Source organism: Rhizopus delemar, genomic scaffold (genome assembly GCF_000149305.1).
Source record: "Rhizopus delemar RA 99-880 supercont3.2 genomic scaffold, whole genome shotgun sequence".
Classification (NCBI taxonomy): Eukaryota; Fungi; Mucoromycota; class Mucoromycetes; order Mucorales; family Rhizopodaceae; genus Rhizopus; species Rhizopus delemar.
The window spans coordinates 4890984-4907324 of record NW_027137828.1 but is presented as its reverse complement, the minus strand read 5'-3'; the positions used below and the strand labels follow the sequence as shown (position 1 = coordinate 4907324).

At 35.5% G+C, this 16341-nt stretch overlaps 11 protein-coding genes across 11 annotated transcripts; 2 read left to right on the top strand and 9 right to left on the bottom strand.

Moving 5' to 3' along the window:
• Nucleotides 1–831: 831 nt before the first annotated feature.
• Nucleotides 832–1421, top strand: RO3G_04141 (uncharacterized protein; the record flags this gene model as incomplete). Its single annotated transcript, XM_067658731.1, has 4 exons — nt 832–847; nt 893–904; nt 1172–1212; nt 1272–1421. The coding sequence occupies 4 exons, from the start codon at nt 832–834 to the stop codon at nt 1419–1421; spliced, it is 219 nt and encodes a 72-aa protein (XP_067514832.1).
• A 1388-nt stretch (nt 1422–2809) lies between these two features.
• RO3G_04140 (uncharacterized protein) lies at nt 2810–3382 on the top strand (the record flags this gene model as incomplete). The annotated part of the gene is made up of 1 exon (XM_067658730.1): nt 2810–3382. The coding sequence occupies one exon, from the start codon at nt 2810–2812 to the stop codon at nt 3380–3382; it is 573 nt and encodes a 190-aa protein (XP_067514831.1).
• A 479-nt stretch (nt 3383–3861) lies between these two features.
• Nucleotides 3862–4841, bottom strand: RO3G_04139 (serine/threonine-protein phosphatase ppe1; the record flags this gene model as incomplete). The annotated part of the gene is made up of 6 exons (XM_067658729.1): nt 3862–4086; nt 4133–4212; nt 4264–4348; nt 4387–4454; nt 4630–4705; nt 4758–4841. The coding sequence occupies 6 exons, from the start codon at nt 4839–4841 to the stop codon at nt 3862–3864; spliced, it is 618 nt and encodes a 205-aa protein (XP_067514830.1).
• Nucleotides 4842–5018: 177 nt separating this feature from the next.
• RO3G_04138 (GTP-binding protein ryh1) lies at nt 5019–5764 on the bottom strand (the record flags this gene model as incomplete). Its single annotated transcript, XM_067658728.1, has 6 exons — nt 5019–5074; nt 5124–5205; nt 5261–5345; nt 5390–5501; nt 5588–5660; nt 5711–5764. The coding sequence occupies 6 exons, from the start codon at nt 5762–5764 to the stop codon at nt 5019–5021; spliced, it is 462 nt and encodes a 153-aa protein (XP_067514829.1).
• Nucleotides 5765–6157: 393 nt separating this feature from the next.
• On the bottom strand, nt 6158–7661 carry RO3G_04137 (uncharacterized protein; the record flags this gene model as incomplete). The annotated part of the gene is made up of 6 exons (XM_067658727.1): nt 6158–6508; nt 6560–6684; nt 6729–6780; nt 6846–7064; nt 7111–7300; nt 7366–7661. 6 exons carry the CDS (start codon nt 7659–7661, stop codon nt 6158–6160), a joined length of 1233 nt encoding a protein of 410 aa, XP_067514828.1.
• A 693-nt stretch (nt 7662–8354) lies between these two features.
• RO3G_04136 (uncharacterized protein) lies at nt 8355–8570 on the bottom strand (the record flags this gene model as incomplete). Its single annotated transcript, XM_067658726.1, has 1 exon — nt 8355–8570. The coding sequence occupies one exon, from the start codon at nt 8568–8570 to the stop codon at nt 8355–8357; it is 216 nt and encodes a 71-aa protein (XP_067514827.1).
• Nucleotides 8571–8594: 24 nt separating this feature from the next.
• RO3G_04135 (uncharacterized protein) lies at nt 8595–9047 on the bottom strand (the record flags this gene model as incomplete). Its single annotated transcript, XM_067658725.1, has 2 exons — nt 8595–8930; nt 9018–9047. 2 exons carry the CDS (start codon nt 9045–9047, stop codon nt 8595–8597), a joined length of 366 nt encoding a protein of 121 aa, XP_067514826.1.
• An 899-nt stretch (nt 9048–9946) lies between these two features.
• On the bottom strand, nt 9947–11634 carry RO3G_04134 (uncharacterized protein; the record flags this gene model as incomplete). Its single annotated transcript, XM_067658724.1, has 4 exons — nt 9947–9996; nt 10087–10313; nt 10449–11418; nt 11613–11634. 4 exons carry the CDS (start codon nt 11632–11634, stop codon nt 9947–9949), a joined length of 1269 nt encoding a protein of 422 aa, XP_067514825.1.
• Nucleotides 11635–11952: 318 nt separating this feature from the next.
• On the bottom strand, nt 11953–12560 carry RO3G_04133 (uncharacterized protein; the record flags this gene model as incomplete). Its single annotated transcript, XM_067658723.1, has 3 exons — nt 11953–12024; nt 12095–12455; nt 12544–12560. 3 exons carry the CDS (start codon nt 12558–12560, stop codon nt 11953–11955), a joined length of 450 nt encoding a protein of 149 aa, XP_067514824.1.
• A 1651-nt stretch (nt 12561–14211) lies between these two features.
• On the bottom strand, nt 14212–14415 carry RO3G_04132 (uncharacterized protein; the record flags this gene model as incomplete). The annotated part of the gene is made up of 1 exon (XM_067658722.1): nt 14212–14415. One exon carries the CDS (start codon nt 14413–14415, stop codon nt 14212–14214), a length of 204 nt encoding a protein of 67 aa, XP_067514823.1.
• Nucleotides 14416–15194: 779 nt separating this feature from the next.
• On the bottom strand, nt 15195–16340 carry RO3G_04131 (uncharacterized protein; the record flags this gene model as incomplete). The annotated part of the gene is made up of 1 exon (XM_067658721.1): nt 15195–16340. One exon carries the CDS (start codon nt 16338–16340, stop codon nt 15195–15197), a length of 1146 nt encoding a protein of 381 aa, XP_067514822.1.
• Between the last annotated feature and the right edge of the window lies 1 nt (nt 16341).

Here is a 16341-nt window from a genome sequence, read left to right as displayed (position 1 = left end):
TAGCTTCGGGATACTGTTCAGAGAGAGAGAGAGAGAGAGCTGCTTAAAATGCAGCAATCGAGATATTGGTAAAGTGAAGATCGAAGACTGTACTATTTTTTTCAGAGGAATGAACCCATAATCGCTCATGGTGCTGTTGTCTAGCTGCTGTCTTATTCTCTACATCTTTGAAAGATGCAACGGTTTGACTTTTGTTGAAATGTGAGTAAGCATGGAAAACCTGCCATGTGGCTTGAGATGACGATGATGATGTGAGAATAGGGAGAACTTTCTTTGGGCGATTGGCTTCTGCTTTATGTAACATGTAAAGATGCAAAAGGGCCTCTCTCTCTCTTTTTTCTTTTTCTATCAAAAAAGCTCTGGATTTGTGTAGTAAGAAACTATGTAGTCTTTATTTGTTATATGTACAAAGTGAGTTCGATTAGTATGCAAAGAGTTTTTGTATTTGTGCAATCTATTTCCTGAAATGGCAGACGCTTAAACATTCACTTTTAAAAATAAAATTAAATCCCAAATAGGTGCATGATGGATTAGTTTTCATCGTTTTCGCCCGGGTCAGCTCAAAAGAAAATAAGTGAGCTAAAAACTCTTTATGGGATCAAGGGTAAAAATGTCTAGGAAGGAAAAGACGGTGACAAGTGTAAAAGACAGTAGTGAGAGAAAGTGGGAAGTCAATCGAGGAGATTGAAGTGTTTTAGGTATAAAAATAGGAGCAAAGAAGAATTAAGGAGACCGAACAACAGCTCTAAAGCCGTATATTTTTATTAAAGTTTCAAGGGTATTTATATTAATCCAGAACAATAAGGCTATAGCTTATGGACATGCCAAAACATGACAGAGATTTATAGTTAAATGGATTTAAGGATAATGTTATTTTTGAATAATTGTCTAGATTTGGCAACAGGTAAAGTGAGTAAGAATGTAGCTAACTGTAAATATTACAAAGTCAAAACGAAGTTGGTAATTTCTATCAAAAGCCAGTTAATTTATTTTATAAGAAATTATCCATTCATAAGCAAAGAAATATTGCTCAAGTTAAAAATATCTTTTACTCAAATTCTCGGTACTAGTGCGGTTGTTTGATATATGAAAATGTGTAAAAATGGACTTTATAGAATTGTTAGAGCTGAATAAATAGCGTACCTTGAAAGTAAAACATGTATACATCAAGGGAAAGCTGCTAATATAATAAGATGCTTATCTGTATTCAAAGTAAGAAAAAAAAAACAGCACAATCTCCAAGCAAGCAACTTTCTGAATACATCTTTTAGGAATTGTATCTTGATTTGCTTGAACTGGCTCATGATCTTAAAAGTGCCAAAAAAGCACAAAAGAAAGAGGCTATAAATACACTCATGTGTGGAACAAGTATGGTGAAGGATAAGTCAAACGATGCAAGTAGTTCGATTAGGCTGCTCTAGTGTCCTTCGGATGACAAGCGTGATTATTACAATTAGGTTGTATTAAAATAAGCAAAGTAGGATGCATCTTTTGTATAACATTCAAAAGTTCTTTATGAAAATAAATAATAGTTATTATTCATGATGCTAAATAAATTGACCCATGTTATTTTTAAATAGTTGGGACTACAAGCATTCTTTCCTTTTTTTTACTTTGTTTCAAATCTATTTCAAGTTTCATTTTTTTCTATATTTTTAAATTCCAAGTTATTTTCGGTACGTTTACAAAGAAAAGAAAAAAAAAAGCAACGTTTTTATCGGCGAAACAGGTTTTGACCAGAGCATGACGCATGTTTTGCTTGATCGAAGAAAGGAGTGCTTGGTATAATCATAGTACCTGCCATTCGCAACATAAACTTTATCATCTTGGAGTGTATCTCATACGTAGGTATCATTGGCTTAGGTAAAAACGATCCCATTCTATCAAAAAAAAAAAAAAAAAAAAGGTCCAAAATATCTGTATGCTTTCTGAGCATTTTTTTTTTTTGAATTTATAAATATTGTTACGAATACGTTAAACAAAGACAGTATGCAAGGGATGTATCCAGTAGTAGAAAATACCAGCATATGCCACTCGGAAAAGACAATTCAAACAATCACAAAAAGAGCCTACCAGTGCTTTTTTTTTTTTTTATTCCTCAATCCTTCAGAGGAAGGTTGAACTAAGATGAAAGCAAATATTCATCATGCTTCTTTGTCTTCTGATGATCCTCTCAATAGAATGAAAGAGGTGGACAAAGCAATAAATCATATTTAGTTGTCAACGATGAATCCGACATATGCAGAGTTTTTCTAGACAAGATGTGAAAACAAACCTTTAAATTTCCTGTTTCTGTTTATTTGTTTGTTTGTTTACTTTTTTTTTTTTTTTTCATCTTACAATCTCATTCAACTTGTCTCAAAGACTTTACTAAAAAAAATAAACGCTCAAATGGTTGCGTCAGTACGCTTTTTTTTTTTTTTTTTTTTCAAAAAATCCCAAGTTTTCCTAAAAAGCAATAAAGATTTCCAAATTTTGTTTTAAAGCGTCCAAATTCTATTTTCAATCACAACAGAAAATGATGGAAAGCTGAAATTCATAAAGAAAAAAAAAAAAAAAAAAAAAAAAAAGATGGAAAACTGCAATTGTTTTTTTTTAAGAATCACAAAATCCAATACTGGTTTAGAATGCTGCTTTTTTTCTTTTTTTTTTTCTTTGTTTGGGTTTTATCAGTACAGGTACATGTGACACAGTGTGCTTTGTGATGGATGTATTTGATTGGATAAAACAATATTTTTATTACACATAAAAATCGGGTGCTTTTTTTTTTTTTTTTTTTTGTAGGACTTTCTTTTTTTTTTTTCTTTAAATGATTTCAACACAATTCTCCAATCTTTCAAATAAATTACCTTTCAACAAAAAGGATATTTCCTGTCGAAGATTTACAGTTGATGAAAAGCACAACTGGACAACGGATGAAAGTGGGGATGAATTAACAAGATTAAGAAAGGATCGTTTTATTGAATTAGCACAGGCAGCACTTGAACAAGCAAAAAGAGAAGAAGAAGAAAAAGGCTTAATACAAGAATTAATAGAGACATTATTAGAACATACAGGTGCACCTATGGTAGCTGATGTTATTTTGGAACAATTTCGGAGCCAGGATGTGATTGAAAGGTTAGCAGAAGACCATTTTATTCAACAAAAGAGGAGGACGAGCAGTGATACGTTTGATTTATTACCAAATACATTAAAAGAACCAGATCAACAACAACAAGAGACAACTAAATCTATAACAAATAATAGTAGTAGTATATTGATTATATCAGAATATTTATGGAGATTATTTCGGTTATTATTACTATCAAGTCTTGTCGGTTTAGTTTATCACTTTATGTGTGCTGATCCTATCACTTACCATCAATCCTTATTATCAAATTGACTTGTTCAATAATAAATATTATTTTTATAAACTGTAAGGATTTGAATCGTTTGAAGTCTACATTCTTTCTAAATATTAAATTCTTTTAAAAGTCAATAATATCCCCTATTAAAAACACCATTTCTAATTTCCATATTTACTATTAATCTCAATAATAAAAGATATTATTTATTATACAAAGTATTGGCCTCCTGTGCCACCCATTCGATTAAGACCATTATTTCTTGTTGGGATAAAACGATCTTGATCAGGTACAGCATCAAATATCTTAAAGTGTGTTTCACTGTCAGTTACTTGCATAATAGAAGCTACATTACCACATCGATAACAGTAATTAGGTGCTGACCATACAGTCACCAATTCATCTTTTGGAAACATGTATTTGTATCCTTCTTGAACTAATTGATGTGCTCTTGCAATTAATTTTAATCCATTAATATGATTAAACTACTTATAAGTACTTCCTTTATATCCACACTTCATCCTTCATTTACCTCGCTAGTCACCTTGCTACCAAATAACCAACCTGCTCCTCTTGGACTCACTGACCAAGTGTCTATATCTTCTGGATCAGACCACATCAAATCACAGAACGATCCTTCATGTGGTATTTCTTGTAAGCGATGAATAGTTCTCATTTGATCCAATGCTTTAATATCAGGGGATAATCCACCATGAACACATAGGATGGATCCATCAATAATCTATCATGAATAAATATCATTCATATCATTGACCATATCCACTTACTGCTGCTAGCGTCAAGTAATCAAATACTGAACAGCAATATTTCCATACATTTGCATTCCCGTACTTTGTTTGACATTCATCTATCCATCCGTTTACTTTTCCTCACTTTTCACTCTCATCGTTCTATTTACCATAAAACCCATACACTTGTGTGATCTGTCTACTTTCATGATTTCCTCTTAACAACGTAATCTTGTCAGGATATCTACGTAGGCCCTCTTTAATAAATGCATATAAACATGCCTAGTGCTTACTTTGCTTTCAAGACTAATAAAAGTGTAAATGTTTCTAAACTGAAATGACCACGATCGACATAATCGCCCTATTCTCATCATCAACATCTATTCTCTCAAACAATTTCTATTCTGCTCACCATAAAAATGTAGTTTGTGTCTTTCACATCTCCTCCTACGTTGAATAATTCCAACAAATCATAAAACTGGCCTATACTTGATGCCATCAATACCTTGTACTCCTTTCAATCTATTATTTAATACCATGAATGTCGCCACAGACAGTAACAGGTGAATGCACTGGTTGTATATTCGATTCTTCTAACAATAACTCTTTCACCTAATGTAACTAGCTTAGTCCCAACATAAAATAAGATGTAGAAACGAGTTACCATCTCACACAACCTTTTGACATCTTGTTCTGGTAGATATTCACACCTTTTAACCTTTTCTAACCACTCATCAGGATTGCCCATTCTTTATTGTAAAGAACTATGTTTTTTTTGTATCTGCATCTTCCCTCCTGCCTTTCTCTTTCTCTCTCTCTCTTTTTCTTTCCCATTTTTAATTCAATACCCGACAACCGACAAGTGTTGATTAGGATGGGGTAATAGGATTATGAGGTATTCTTTTTATTATAATTATTATCATTATTAACAAGCACAGCTGCTTGTGTTGGATTCAGTATTATTAAGATTGACTTTTTGCACTAAAAAAATTTGTTATTTGATAACCAAATATAAAAACATGCAACTTACTAGAGTCCTTTGAATCGGATTGTATTGCACTTCCGTCCACTCCAGGTAAAGATTGTGCAATCTTTTTAAATAACGTTTTGACCTATTGGTCTTATGTTAGCTCTCTGAACGGTTCTTATTATTAGTGTGTACTGTACATTATGACCTGCTTTAGCGCTAGTTTCTATAAACATTACATTCAATTCCTTTGCTCTTTTTTCTCCATCATCCGTAGTTACTTCCCTATATATGATTTAGATTCATGCAGTAGTATACTGATCATCTACCTTTTATCGCTCAAATCCGATTTATTACCAACAAGCACAATAATAACATCATCACCTCTTTCAGCCCTTACATCATCTATCCATTTTGATGTATTGGTAAAGGATTGTCGGTCTTGCAAAAAAAAAAAAAAAAAAAAAAAAAAAAAAAAAAAAAAAAGTTAAGCCCAAATATTCATGTGCCTTGTCAATCACACTTACTCGAAATATCATAAACAATCACAGCAACAGACGAATCACGAATATAACTAGGAATCAAACTACGAAATCGCTCCTAAGCTCACTCTGTGAGTCACAGAAAAAATTCATTTTGATCTACTTTACTTGTCCTGCCGTATCCCACAACTGTAATCTTACAGTTTTATCTTCAAGGTACATTGTTTTGGATAAAAAATCAATGCCGATAGTAGCCTATGTATTTTCATAAGTGCTTGTGGATTACAAGCGATTTGGATACTTTACTTGATAGCTGTTATCAAAAGTATCATACATAAAGCGAGTAATAAGTGAAGTCTTGCCAACTTTATTTGACAGGTAAATCATTAATATTTACTCAATTTCCTTTTCTCTCTCTTTCTCTTTCTTTCTTTCTTTTTTTACCACTTTGTTCACCCAGAAAAACAAGTTTATATTTTCTTAAAGGGCTTGTTGTAAATTCAGTACTTGCCATCATAACAGAAGCGGAAGAGAAAAGGAAAGGAGAATGAAAAAAAAAAAAAAAAAAAAAAAAAAAAAAAGGTTTTATTGGTTTATGAACGGAGATTGAACGATTCAGGACAGTTGTTGTTGCTTTGACGCTTCAAATGCTTCTTGAGCCCATTTTGCCATAGCAACATCTACATCTTCATACTTTTTGATAAAAGGATGCTCTAGTAACTCTGCATAAGTAGGTCGCTTATTTGGATCCTTTTGAAGACAAGCTGCTACAAAATCACAGGCTTCAATAGAAAATGACTCTGAAGGCAAGGAAGGCGGTTCGTCTTCAATAATGGCTTTCAATTGAGCAAACATATTGTCATATTTATAAGGATAGTGACCAACAGCAATTTCTACAAGCGAAATGCCCAATGACCAAACATCGGATGAAACTGAATATGTATTTACTGCTTTGATACGCTCAGGCTAAATACGTTTCTTATTAACCATAGTAACAAACATATTTTCTCTACTTACAGCCATATAACTTTGACATCCAATGTTTGTCTTTGCCAAGGATTTTTCTAATTGCCCTGATACACCAAAATCACACAACTTTACTTGCCCTTGTTTGTTAGCAAGTACATTGGTCGGTTTAACGTCTATACTCTATTTTTAATATAGATACCTTCTTATATTATTTTACCTCTATGAATAATAGAAAGCTCATCCTTTAAGAATTTTAAGCCTTTCAATGTCTACAACAGAATTATTATTTAGGATTCAACATGCATGAATACATATCTGTCTTTGTATACTTTACTGAAGTAGCTATTTTTGCTAATACATCTTCAGGCACACCTTCACCATACAACTTATCAAGTGAACCAGCGTCCATATATTCCATACAATAATATACACAGGATTCAATGAAAAATGCACCATAGAATTCTACAATGTATTCTCCTGAACTTTTATGTAAAATGTCTAATTCCATTAATATTTGATGTAGCTTTGTTTCATCTAATTCTAAACGGATTTCCTATGAAAGACTATGAATGACCTTTCTATTTGTTTTCAAGTCCTACCTTCATAGCCATGGTAACATTCGTAATACGATGCTTTACTCTTTGTACTGTACCATATTGACCTTTACCAAGCTCTTCTTGTAATATCAAGTCATCCATTTTTATTGTAAAACTATTCCCGTTGCTAAAATCAACACCATCCGCATGGATAATAGCTTTTCCCGAAAAATTGAGTTTACCAGAAGGATCACTAAGAAGACATGAGCTACAATGAATACATGCTGATTGTTTTGATATATTTTACTATTGCTTTACACGTATTTTGAAAAATTAGCAAACGGTGTCTGTTCTTGTTTTGGCGCAATGCCTAATTGAGACAAGTTCAAACTTGGTTTACCCATCCTTCCACCTGGTCGTGCTCTTGGCCCTCCTGCGCTTTTACTTGACATGGGAGGTAAAGGAGAACGACCGTTGGGTTGTAAGGGTATCGAACGACTCATTGGAGGTAAAACTGAGCGGCCGGGTATTCTTGGCGGCATAGGCCGAGGTGGCATAGACTTTGAACCTTCTGGAACTAACGCTGGTGCTTCTGTATTCTTATCACTAGACATTTCTATCTAAAGCCAAATAGAAACAAAAAAAAGGGGGGGAAAGGAAAGAAAGTAATAAAACAGACGCACTTTTTTTTTTTTTTTTTTTTTCATTGTTAAAATGACGTCAAGAGAATATATGAGCCAATTGTGAAATATTTTTCCATGCATAGATGAAGCTACTGTGTAACCTGAGCATTTCGACCGTATATAAAATGAGTTACTGTATCTTTCAAATTTTCAAAAAAGATTATAAAATAATTTGGGGAAAAAATAAATTAATTTGGAAATAACTGGTATGAGAGAGTTGAGGTGGTTTGAGATAGAATAAGCAAAGTGAAAGAGAGACACCAAAAAATTTACATAAAATGAATGTTAATCAAAGATTATGACATATTGTATATAACTTGCTATGTAGGTAAGGGATGAGAGCCCTGTTGTGGGGTTCTCTGACAATTCTCAAAAGAAGCTGAATCCAAGTATTCGGGAAGTCTTTTACTGTCATATTGTGACATGTAAAAATATAATGTATCTTTTTTTTCTTTAAACATAGTCTTTTATTTAAGGCCCAATTGAGCGCAAAAATATTATAATAAAAATCCGCCCGGACCAGATCAATCCTTTAGGATGTTCATGCTTAGAAAAAAAACCTCTTTTGGGAGTAAGAGTAAAAAATGTGAAAGGGGAGGAATGGGTGGAGTTACCAAAGAAAAACTAAAGGAATTGGCTTAACCATATAAAAAGCTTTTGACCATAGGGGTATTTGGCAGGGATCAGTTTGTCATGGTGTAGCTGATCTAATTCATGCAGTATGGAACATATAATCGGCCATGTCTGATACCAGGTGAGAGCAGAACTTGGGGGAATCGAAGGACGTAGAGGAAGCATGTTCAAAAGAAATGACAGTGGATCCTGGACAGTTTCAGGCATAAACAAGCGCCGGTGCATATCAAGTCAGTTAATAACATGGTTCTTAGAGAGCTGTTGCATAGGGTGTTTTGGACATGGTCTTGGCTTGCCACCAGGGAGCCAGCCAAGTCTCCAGCGTATACAGCGGCTACGCTCTGACTTGGACATGGGTAACCAGAGTATAGGATCTATGGAGATCGATCGACAGCAGTGAGAAAGCTGCTTGGAGGTTCGGCATTGTTGACGGATCTCTAGGTTCTGTTGCAGAAATCGTCGCTTAGCAGCCTTGAATGAGCGGGTATCAGGTTCATCAGTAGTAGATAGCGCCGTTTTCCAAAGGGAAGTCCGAGAGAGAAGGTACCATTGATGCCCTTTGGTACACTGGACGTAAGGTAGTAGGCGGTGAAGCTGTGCGTCTTCAGGTAATTATAGAGAACGAAGGAGGAACTGCGCTTGTAGTATACTGACTCGTTCCGACATGAGGGGCAACTTGGACATGTGAGGCATAACCTTAGTGGACGCTTTGCCTCGGGCACCGTAGATTTTTCTGATGCAGCTATTCTGGGCTCCCTCCAGAGCGTGAGGTTGATGGACAGTGAAACGATTGATGGCTAAGCCGTACTCGAGCTGAGACCGAACGATGAGAGCGTAGAATCTAGTACAGAGAAGCTTGGAAAAATCAGAAGGATTCATACCAATGGATGACAGCATGTTCATCGTTGCAAGAGCCTTGTGGGTAACGTATCTTTTTTGACAGCTATCACATCACGATTCCATATCGTACTACAAGAGTTACACTTGAGGACAGCATGTATTTTTCGTTTTGAGCTGGCCAAAGTAATATTTGTAAATTTTTTGATTTTACATTGATTATACATTTGACTAGCAAAAACCTCAACAAGAAGAGAAAGAAAGAAAGAGAGAGAGAGAGAGAGAGAGAAAATACATGTGGCTATTCTGCTTGTCTTTTTTAATTTTTCACACGAACCCATCAAAAGATTGAAAATGAGTTCTTTATTAAAAGATAGTCATGTACTTGATGCTACAATGGGGTTGGTAAATATTGTCGGTTTAAAGAAAGTAAACCTTATTTAGCAAAAAACAAATGTCGTTTCCAGAAAAATAAATGTCATTAACCTAAATGAAAATTTCGTTTAGTACATTTATTGTTGTTGCTTTATACTTGCTCTAATGCAATACCTGTATTAAATGACCAAACCGATAACCTTAGTGGAGAATATTTTGTGATTTTCCTACTTTTGTTCTACTTAAAGATGATCAATCTAAAGGATATTTTCTGATGAAAAAGCTGGGGCATTCGCCAGTCTTTCTCAGACTATTTAGGGCCTTGAGAAAATTCAATACGGCTGCTTGATCGTGATTCCAAAGTCTTCTTTTTATTCCTGTGGTTTGTTGTTCAAGGCATGAGAGGCTCTTACACCTGATACTGCATTAGTTATCAAGAATTAATCTAGTTTTTCTTTTTCTTTGGATTACCTCAGCAAATCATTGCATAGCACGTCTGTCTTCTTTTTACGTTGGTAAGGGCGAAGGTTTGGCACGGTTTTGAATTTTTCTACTTCATTTTCACAGGTTGGGCAATGGGACGATGTTTTGTATTCATTGATTAAGTAGACAGCAAGCCCATTCTTCTTTGACATCCTGATTAACCCCTTGCTTCTTGTCGGTCTTTGATACTTGACATTAGGGACGGACCAGTCTCCAAAAAACAAGATACCATCTTGACCAAACTTTGCTTTTAAGCTACGTACCAATTTTCGATCATTCTGATCAAAGAATTTACTTGAAAACTTCAATTTTCGAAAAGGTAAAAATTGTAGCGTTTCTAATGCTGTACTGATAGTCTTTTTTTAAGTGCTTTTCTGTGGTCGTCTATACATCTCTTTTGAAAGCCCTAGAGCTTTGCTTTTCTCACTATCATCTAGTTTTTCTGGAATATGCTTTTGTTGCAGCCTTATTTGTAGGTAGGTGACGTACAGTTGAGACTTTATAGAGTTATCAGTAGAATAATTTTCAAGTTGAGGGAAAAAACCACGGGTTCTTGCTATGAGCAGATTTTCATAATACAAATTCCATTTTTGGTCGACTCGAAAGTCAAATTCGGATTCAGGGAAACATGTTTCTTTAGATTTTGTTGACTCGTTTCCATAATATTCGTACAAAGTATGTTTTCCTGATGCTCTTGTTTTAATGTACCGTACAAACTTTTCCAAGTTTACAGAGTTGGATTCAGGTCTAAAAAGGGTTGCTTCAGCTTTCTGGATCACAAAAGGTTGAGTACACTTTCTTAAATATCTAAAGTGTCCTGAACATTTTGAGCGGCTATTCTTCGTAAATATAAGTGTTCGTTTTTCTTCAACAGTGCTGGTTTCTTTCAAGCAGTACATCAAGTCCCGCCTTCCAGGGTCTAGCAAGACACATTTGGCTTCAGTGCTCTTTAAGTCGGCTTGATCTAATCCTTCAATATGCTCTGTTTGATTACCGTCCACTTTCTTTTCAGTGTTGGGCTTAGACGACTTTCTGCTTGTATTAGTGTTTTGCTTTATTATGGAGACACTGACTCCATCTGTTTCGAGAGTTCCTTGGAACCGCAAAGACTTTTGAAATCCTTGATGCTTGAACGCCTTTTTATTTAGGTCTACGACGGTACCCCATGTCTCAAGCTTACTTCCTATTTTTGGATTCTTTTTGCTCTTGAGGATATGGTAGTGGATTATTTTGCTATCCAACGTCATGTAGCAAGGAATAAAGGTGATACGTAGCGGGAAACAAGCAAACTGTTTCATCTGTTCGGCTTCAGACAGTTCAGCAAGTCTGAAGAAGGCCTTGAAATGGCGCTTTGGACTAGCTATAACGTCATAGTAAATTGAGTTCTCTTATAAGTGTAGTTCTCTGGGTAACTTGAGAGAAAACTATTTGATTTCGTTCTTGATTGATCATCTAAAAGACCAACTTCAGGTATCTCTTTTTTGTCGATGGCAATCTTCATCTGGTTGCAAGGTCGATAAATCTTCTTTCGGACAGCTTCTTTTATCGCTTTACTACTAGACTTGTTTGCTTGCATTTCTCCTCTGAGACTCTCTGTCTTTTCCTTCTTTTTAAATAACTTGTTGATCAAACTGTGCAGACTGTTTCAAAATGTGCTTTGATGTTATTATAGTAGGCCGTTTGGATCTTCGTACACTCGAACAAGGCTATTTGCTGAGCATATGGTAAGTTGGGGGGGGGAGTATAACCAGCAGCTTCAAAGTAAGCTTCTTTATATTTTGATATCAACTGCCTATAATTTTTGGTCGTATCCTTCAGTCTTGTGCTGTTTCCACCCTTTGAGAGAACAAGTCTCAGAAAAATTTCAACAAAGAAATCTTTGTCACAAAGTTGTTCAACACACAATTTTTATTTGCTGCCAGTTCTTGTAAATATATGTACTTTGTGAAGGTAAATGTATGTGTAACTAGTAACTTGATAGTGTGAACCAAATCATACAATGGCTGTAAATATGCTGGTTTCCAAATATTCTTTACAGTCGTTTTAATTGTCATCACACGCTTGCTCATCTTCTTAGGGCCTTCTCTAATGCCACTTGCCTTGTCAACAGGCACAGGACAAAGACGTGACTTGATAGAAGTTGCAGCTGACTTGAAAGCGGTTGGAACAGGTTTACTAAGCTTGGGGGAAGTTAGACTTGTTTTAGAGGCAGTTGTGCTTGACCCCACAGCAGCAGAAGTTGATTTGGTGATACGAGAAGCAGACTTGTTTAATTCATCCAAAAAGGGTCTTTTGACGACAGGTGCACCAAAACTGTCTCTGCTATATTCAAGATCATAGTCCTCAAGAGTGATCTTACTGAACACGGTAGGTTCATCTGTTGTAGAGGTACCAGTACTACTTGTATTAGTAACTTCAGAATCCGTAGCTTTTCCTTTGTTTTTAAGTCTCTCTTGTAGTCCACTCTGTGGAGTATTTTCTCTACCTATGATGGTATTTCATACGTTAGACTAGCTGTTTACCTACATCAAGTTTGACAATGCAACTTACTTTTTCTTTTTCTAGCTGTTACAATGGGCTGGAAATCGTCGTCTGAGTTTTCTTCTACATATATTTCAAACGAGTCTATAATATTATCAATTTTGTGGTCAGTGACATTTCAATCCACTATTAGATATGAAGCCTACCGTTTTCGCTCTTAGATGGCTTCTTTTGGTTTGAAGAGAATAAAGTATACTTTTGCTTTCATTTCATTTTCTAATGTGTTTTCATGAGTGAAATATACGAACAAAAAGAAAAAGTATCTCCAGAAATTGATTTAAATATTAAAAAGAAATACTCCCATCCCATTTATATAGATTTATTCAAATACAGCTATAACCAAATAATAGCAATGTGCCTACAATGAGCTTATATCATGTGATAACTTGGAATAGAAGATACTTATTTTCTAGATTCACATAGAATACTAGTTACACATAGTAAATAGGGATCGAGAAGTTATTAGTGTCTGAATGTGCCGAGTTTATGTTTTTTTTATCAAACTTCAGTGATAAATATGTTAAGAAAAAATTTGATGAGCATAAAATATTAGACCGTCATCTTGTAATGTCACTGTATAATGATGATATATTCACTGATCAAAATTTCCATTAAAGGTCCTTTGCTGAGCCCAACAAAACTGTTTTAACTATACCAATTCTCGCAAGATTTATATTCCAAAAAGGTATGAAGTTATGAAAATATCGTAGTATGATTTTAAAAGCATGTTCACACGGATGTTTTATTATAACAGCGGATTATCTGACTAGAGAATTCGCAAAACACTTGATTACAAGCATCAGCACTTCGACTCAATAAGTTTTCATTCGACGAGGTTTGAGCTCTGTCAAACAAGGAGATAAGTACATTACTCTATAGCCTCTACTCTCAACTTTTCTTATCATTGGATGAGGCTTATGAATAGTACAGTAATCCATTACAAGATAACTACCCATAAGACTTTTGTCCATGTTCATAATATCAAGAAGCTCATTTATAAATGTTACAAGGTGAGCAGTAGTTGTACCTTTTGCTTCTAGCTTTTTGTTCTCGATGGAAGTACTCTCCTCCGCATCAATGTACTCTATAGTAGGCTCTTCAATAATAATGTCACCTGCTCTTTGCTTTTTGCCTCCTGCAAGCTTTCTTTTTTTTTTTGACTGTCTTCAATGCAGTCTCATCAATAAAACGCAGTTCTTAGTGTAACCCAAATCCGAGCCTTTCCATTTCATGAATTACCCGTATCTCGTTTGTAAGCTATTGTCAGAGTTTCTTGTCATAGGGTCGAAGGTTGGCTTTATTGAAGTGAGCATGTTGTTTCTTAAGCGGTGGTTCATTTGAGACTTTGAAATCTTTAAGTCCTCAAACTGCGATCTCAAAGAATCAATGATGTCATCAGCACAAAGTTGTGAGTCTTTTCCTAGTATTTGTTGGATGTGCTGCTCATGCTCAGGAGTCAGTGAGTTGGATCGGCCGGGATTTTTTTGCAACTTTTCGTAAGCTACCTTCCCAGCTTCTTAATAATATTTCCTCCAGTGCATAGCAGTACGAGGATTAATTCCAAGATCCTTCGCATGCAAAGTCACTTTTTCTCTTTCCGTAGGACCCTCGATCATTCGGTCAATAAATATCTCTCTGGTTTGGCAGTTGCAGTCTTTGTAGGCGCTAATTTCTTGACCACTTCTATAGCCTTTTTTATTGAATCCTTTGCAGTAATTTTTTTCTCTGCTGGTTTGAAACTCAAATAGGACTTTTGGCTCGTTATGGTTTCAAATGCTATGTTTGGATCACTGATTTCGGTTAACACACCTTCCATCGGATCGAATACTCTCTCTCCATTCTTATTGTAGTCAATATCGTGTCCGTCTCCATAAAAAAATGTATTTTTTGTCATGTTATTCAATTTTTAGAGAGAAAGGAAAGAAATAAAGCCTTTACATCATAGCCGACAATAATCTCTCAGTAACGCCAACTTAACTTAGCCCAAAAAGACGAAGTAAAATTTTAAAAGCGACAGTTAATTGTTGGCAAACGACCAAACGTTTTTCAGGTAGCTGTCGTATTTACCCCATTAAATACTTATTATTCATATGAGATTACTCAAACCTTATATAAGAAATAACAAGTACTGAATACATAATATTATATATTACATATTCTCTAAGACTCATTTACAATATTAACCATATACAATATTTATATTATTCAAGCTCAATACTAAAATTGACCTTGAACTCACTTCGGTCCCTGAATAATCTTATTTCCTATATAAAGGCGTAGTTTGATTAAATGGGTTCTCTCTCTCGTCTTGAAATCTAATAAAGAGGTTACATAGAGACTCATTCACTAGTTTTTCAAGCACTATCTCCCTTTTATTTCTCACTTAATTATCTGCAACTATATCAGTAGCGCCGTTTATATTTGTTTAAACGTCATATTTTATTAAAGGTCCAATTGAGCGCTAAAAAATAAAAATAAGTGTCCGCCCGGACCAGATCAATCCATTTGGAGGTGTGATGTTTAGAAAAAAACCCCTTCGGGTTCAAGGGTAAAAAATGAGCAAGGAAAATAGGGTGCATAGAGAGACATACGAAGTTAGTTGAATTGTTTCAGCCATTTAATTGGTTTTTGGCCATGAGGTGTCTTGCACGGAATGATTGTATAATGTTGTAGTTGATCTAATTCATGGAGGATAGAACATATAAAGGGCCATTGACAGGTCCAGGAAAAAGCAATACTAGAGGGAATAAATGTGCATGTCGAAAGCATATTCAGAAGGAAAGATATAGGGTCAGCTATTGTTTCAGGCATACAGAGACGGCGATGCATATTGAGGCAGCTGATGGCGTGACGTCTTGATAGATTATTGTTGGGATGGTAAGGGCAGGGTTTGGGTGCACCACCTGGCAACCAACCAAGGCGCCATCGTATACATCGACTTCTTTCTTCATGAGTCATTGGTAGCCACAAGATAGGGTCGAGAGTGATTGTTGGGCGACAACTGGATAGTAGTTTGGAGTTCTTACCTTGGATCTGTTTTTCAAGATTAGAGTGGAGGAATTTCTTTTTTATTGCTCTAAAGCCTCGGGTATCTAATTCGGCTATTGTCGGCGGCATCAATTTCCACAGAGCAGTTTTTGATAGTTTGTACCATTGATGTCCTCTGGTGTACTGTATATGTGGCATTAAGCGATACAGCAGTGTGTCCTCAGGTAAAGATAATGAACGAAAGAGGAATTGGGCTTGCAGGATAGCTACTCTTTCTCTCATTGTGGGTAACTTAGCCAAATGGAGCATCACCTTGGTGGATGTTTTTCTAGATGCACCGTAGATCTTACATATGCATTTGTCTTGTGCCTCTTCTAAAGATTTCAGCTGAGTGTGATTGAAGCAGTTGATAGCTATGCCATATTCCATTTGTGGCCGAACTATTTGAGCATAAAACCGGGAGCATAGGAGCTTGGAGAATCCAGATGGGTTTACTCCAATAGAAGATAGGACATTCATCGTAGACATGGCTTTGAAAATATTGCTTTGAACAAGCTTCTCCGGATCAAGATGGCCGCCTGGTTTGAAGGGTATTCCTAGGCAAGTAAAAGTTGTCGCTTGCGGTAGAACTTGGTCATAGATAGCATATTCTACTGTCTGTGGTTGGTTATCCAAAATGACACATTTTGAAGGATTCCACCGGTATCCCATTTGTATACTATGTTCTTCGCATTTTCGTAGTAGGTCAACCATA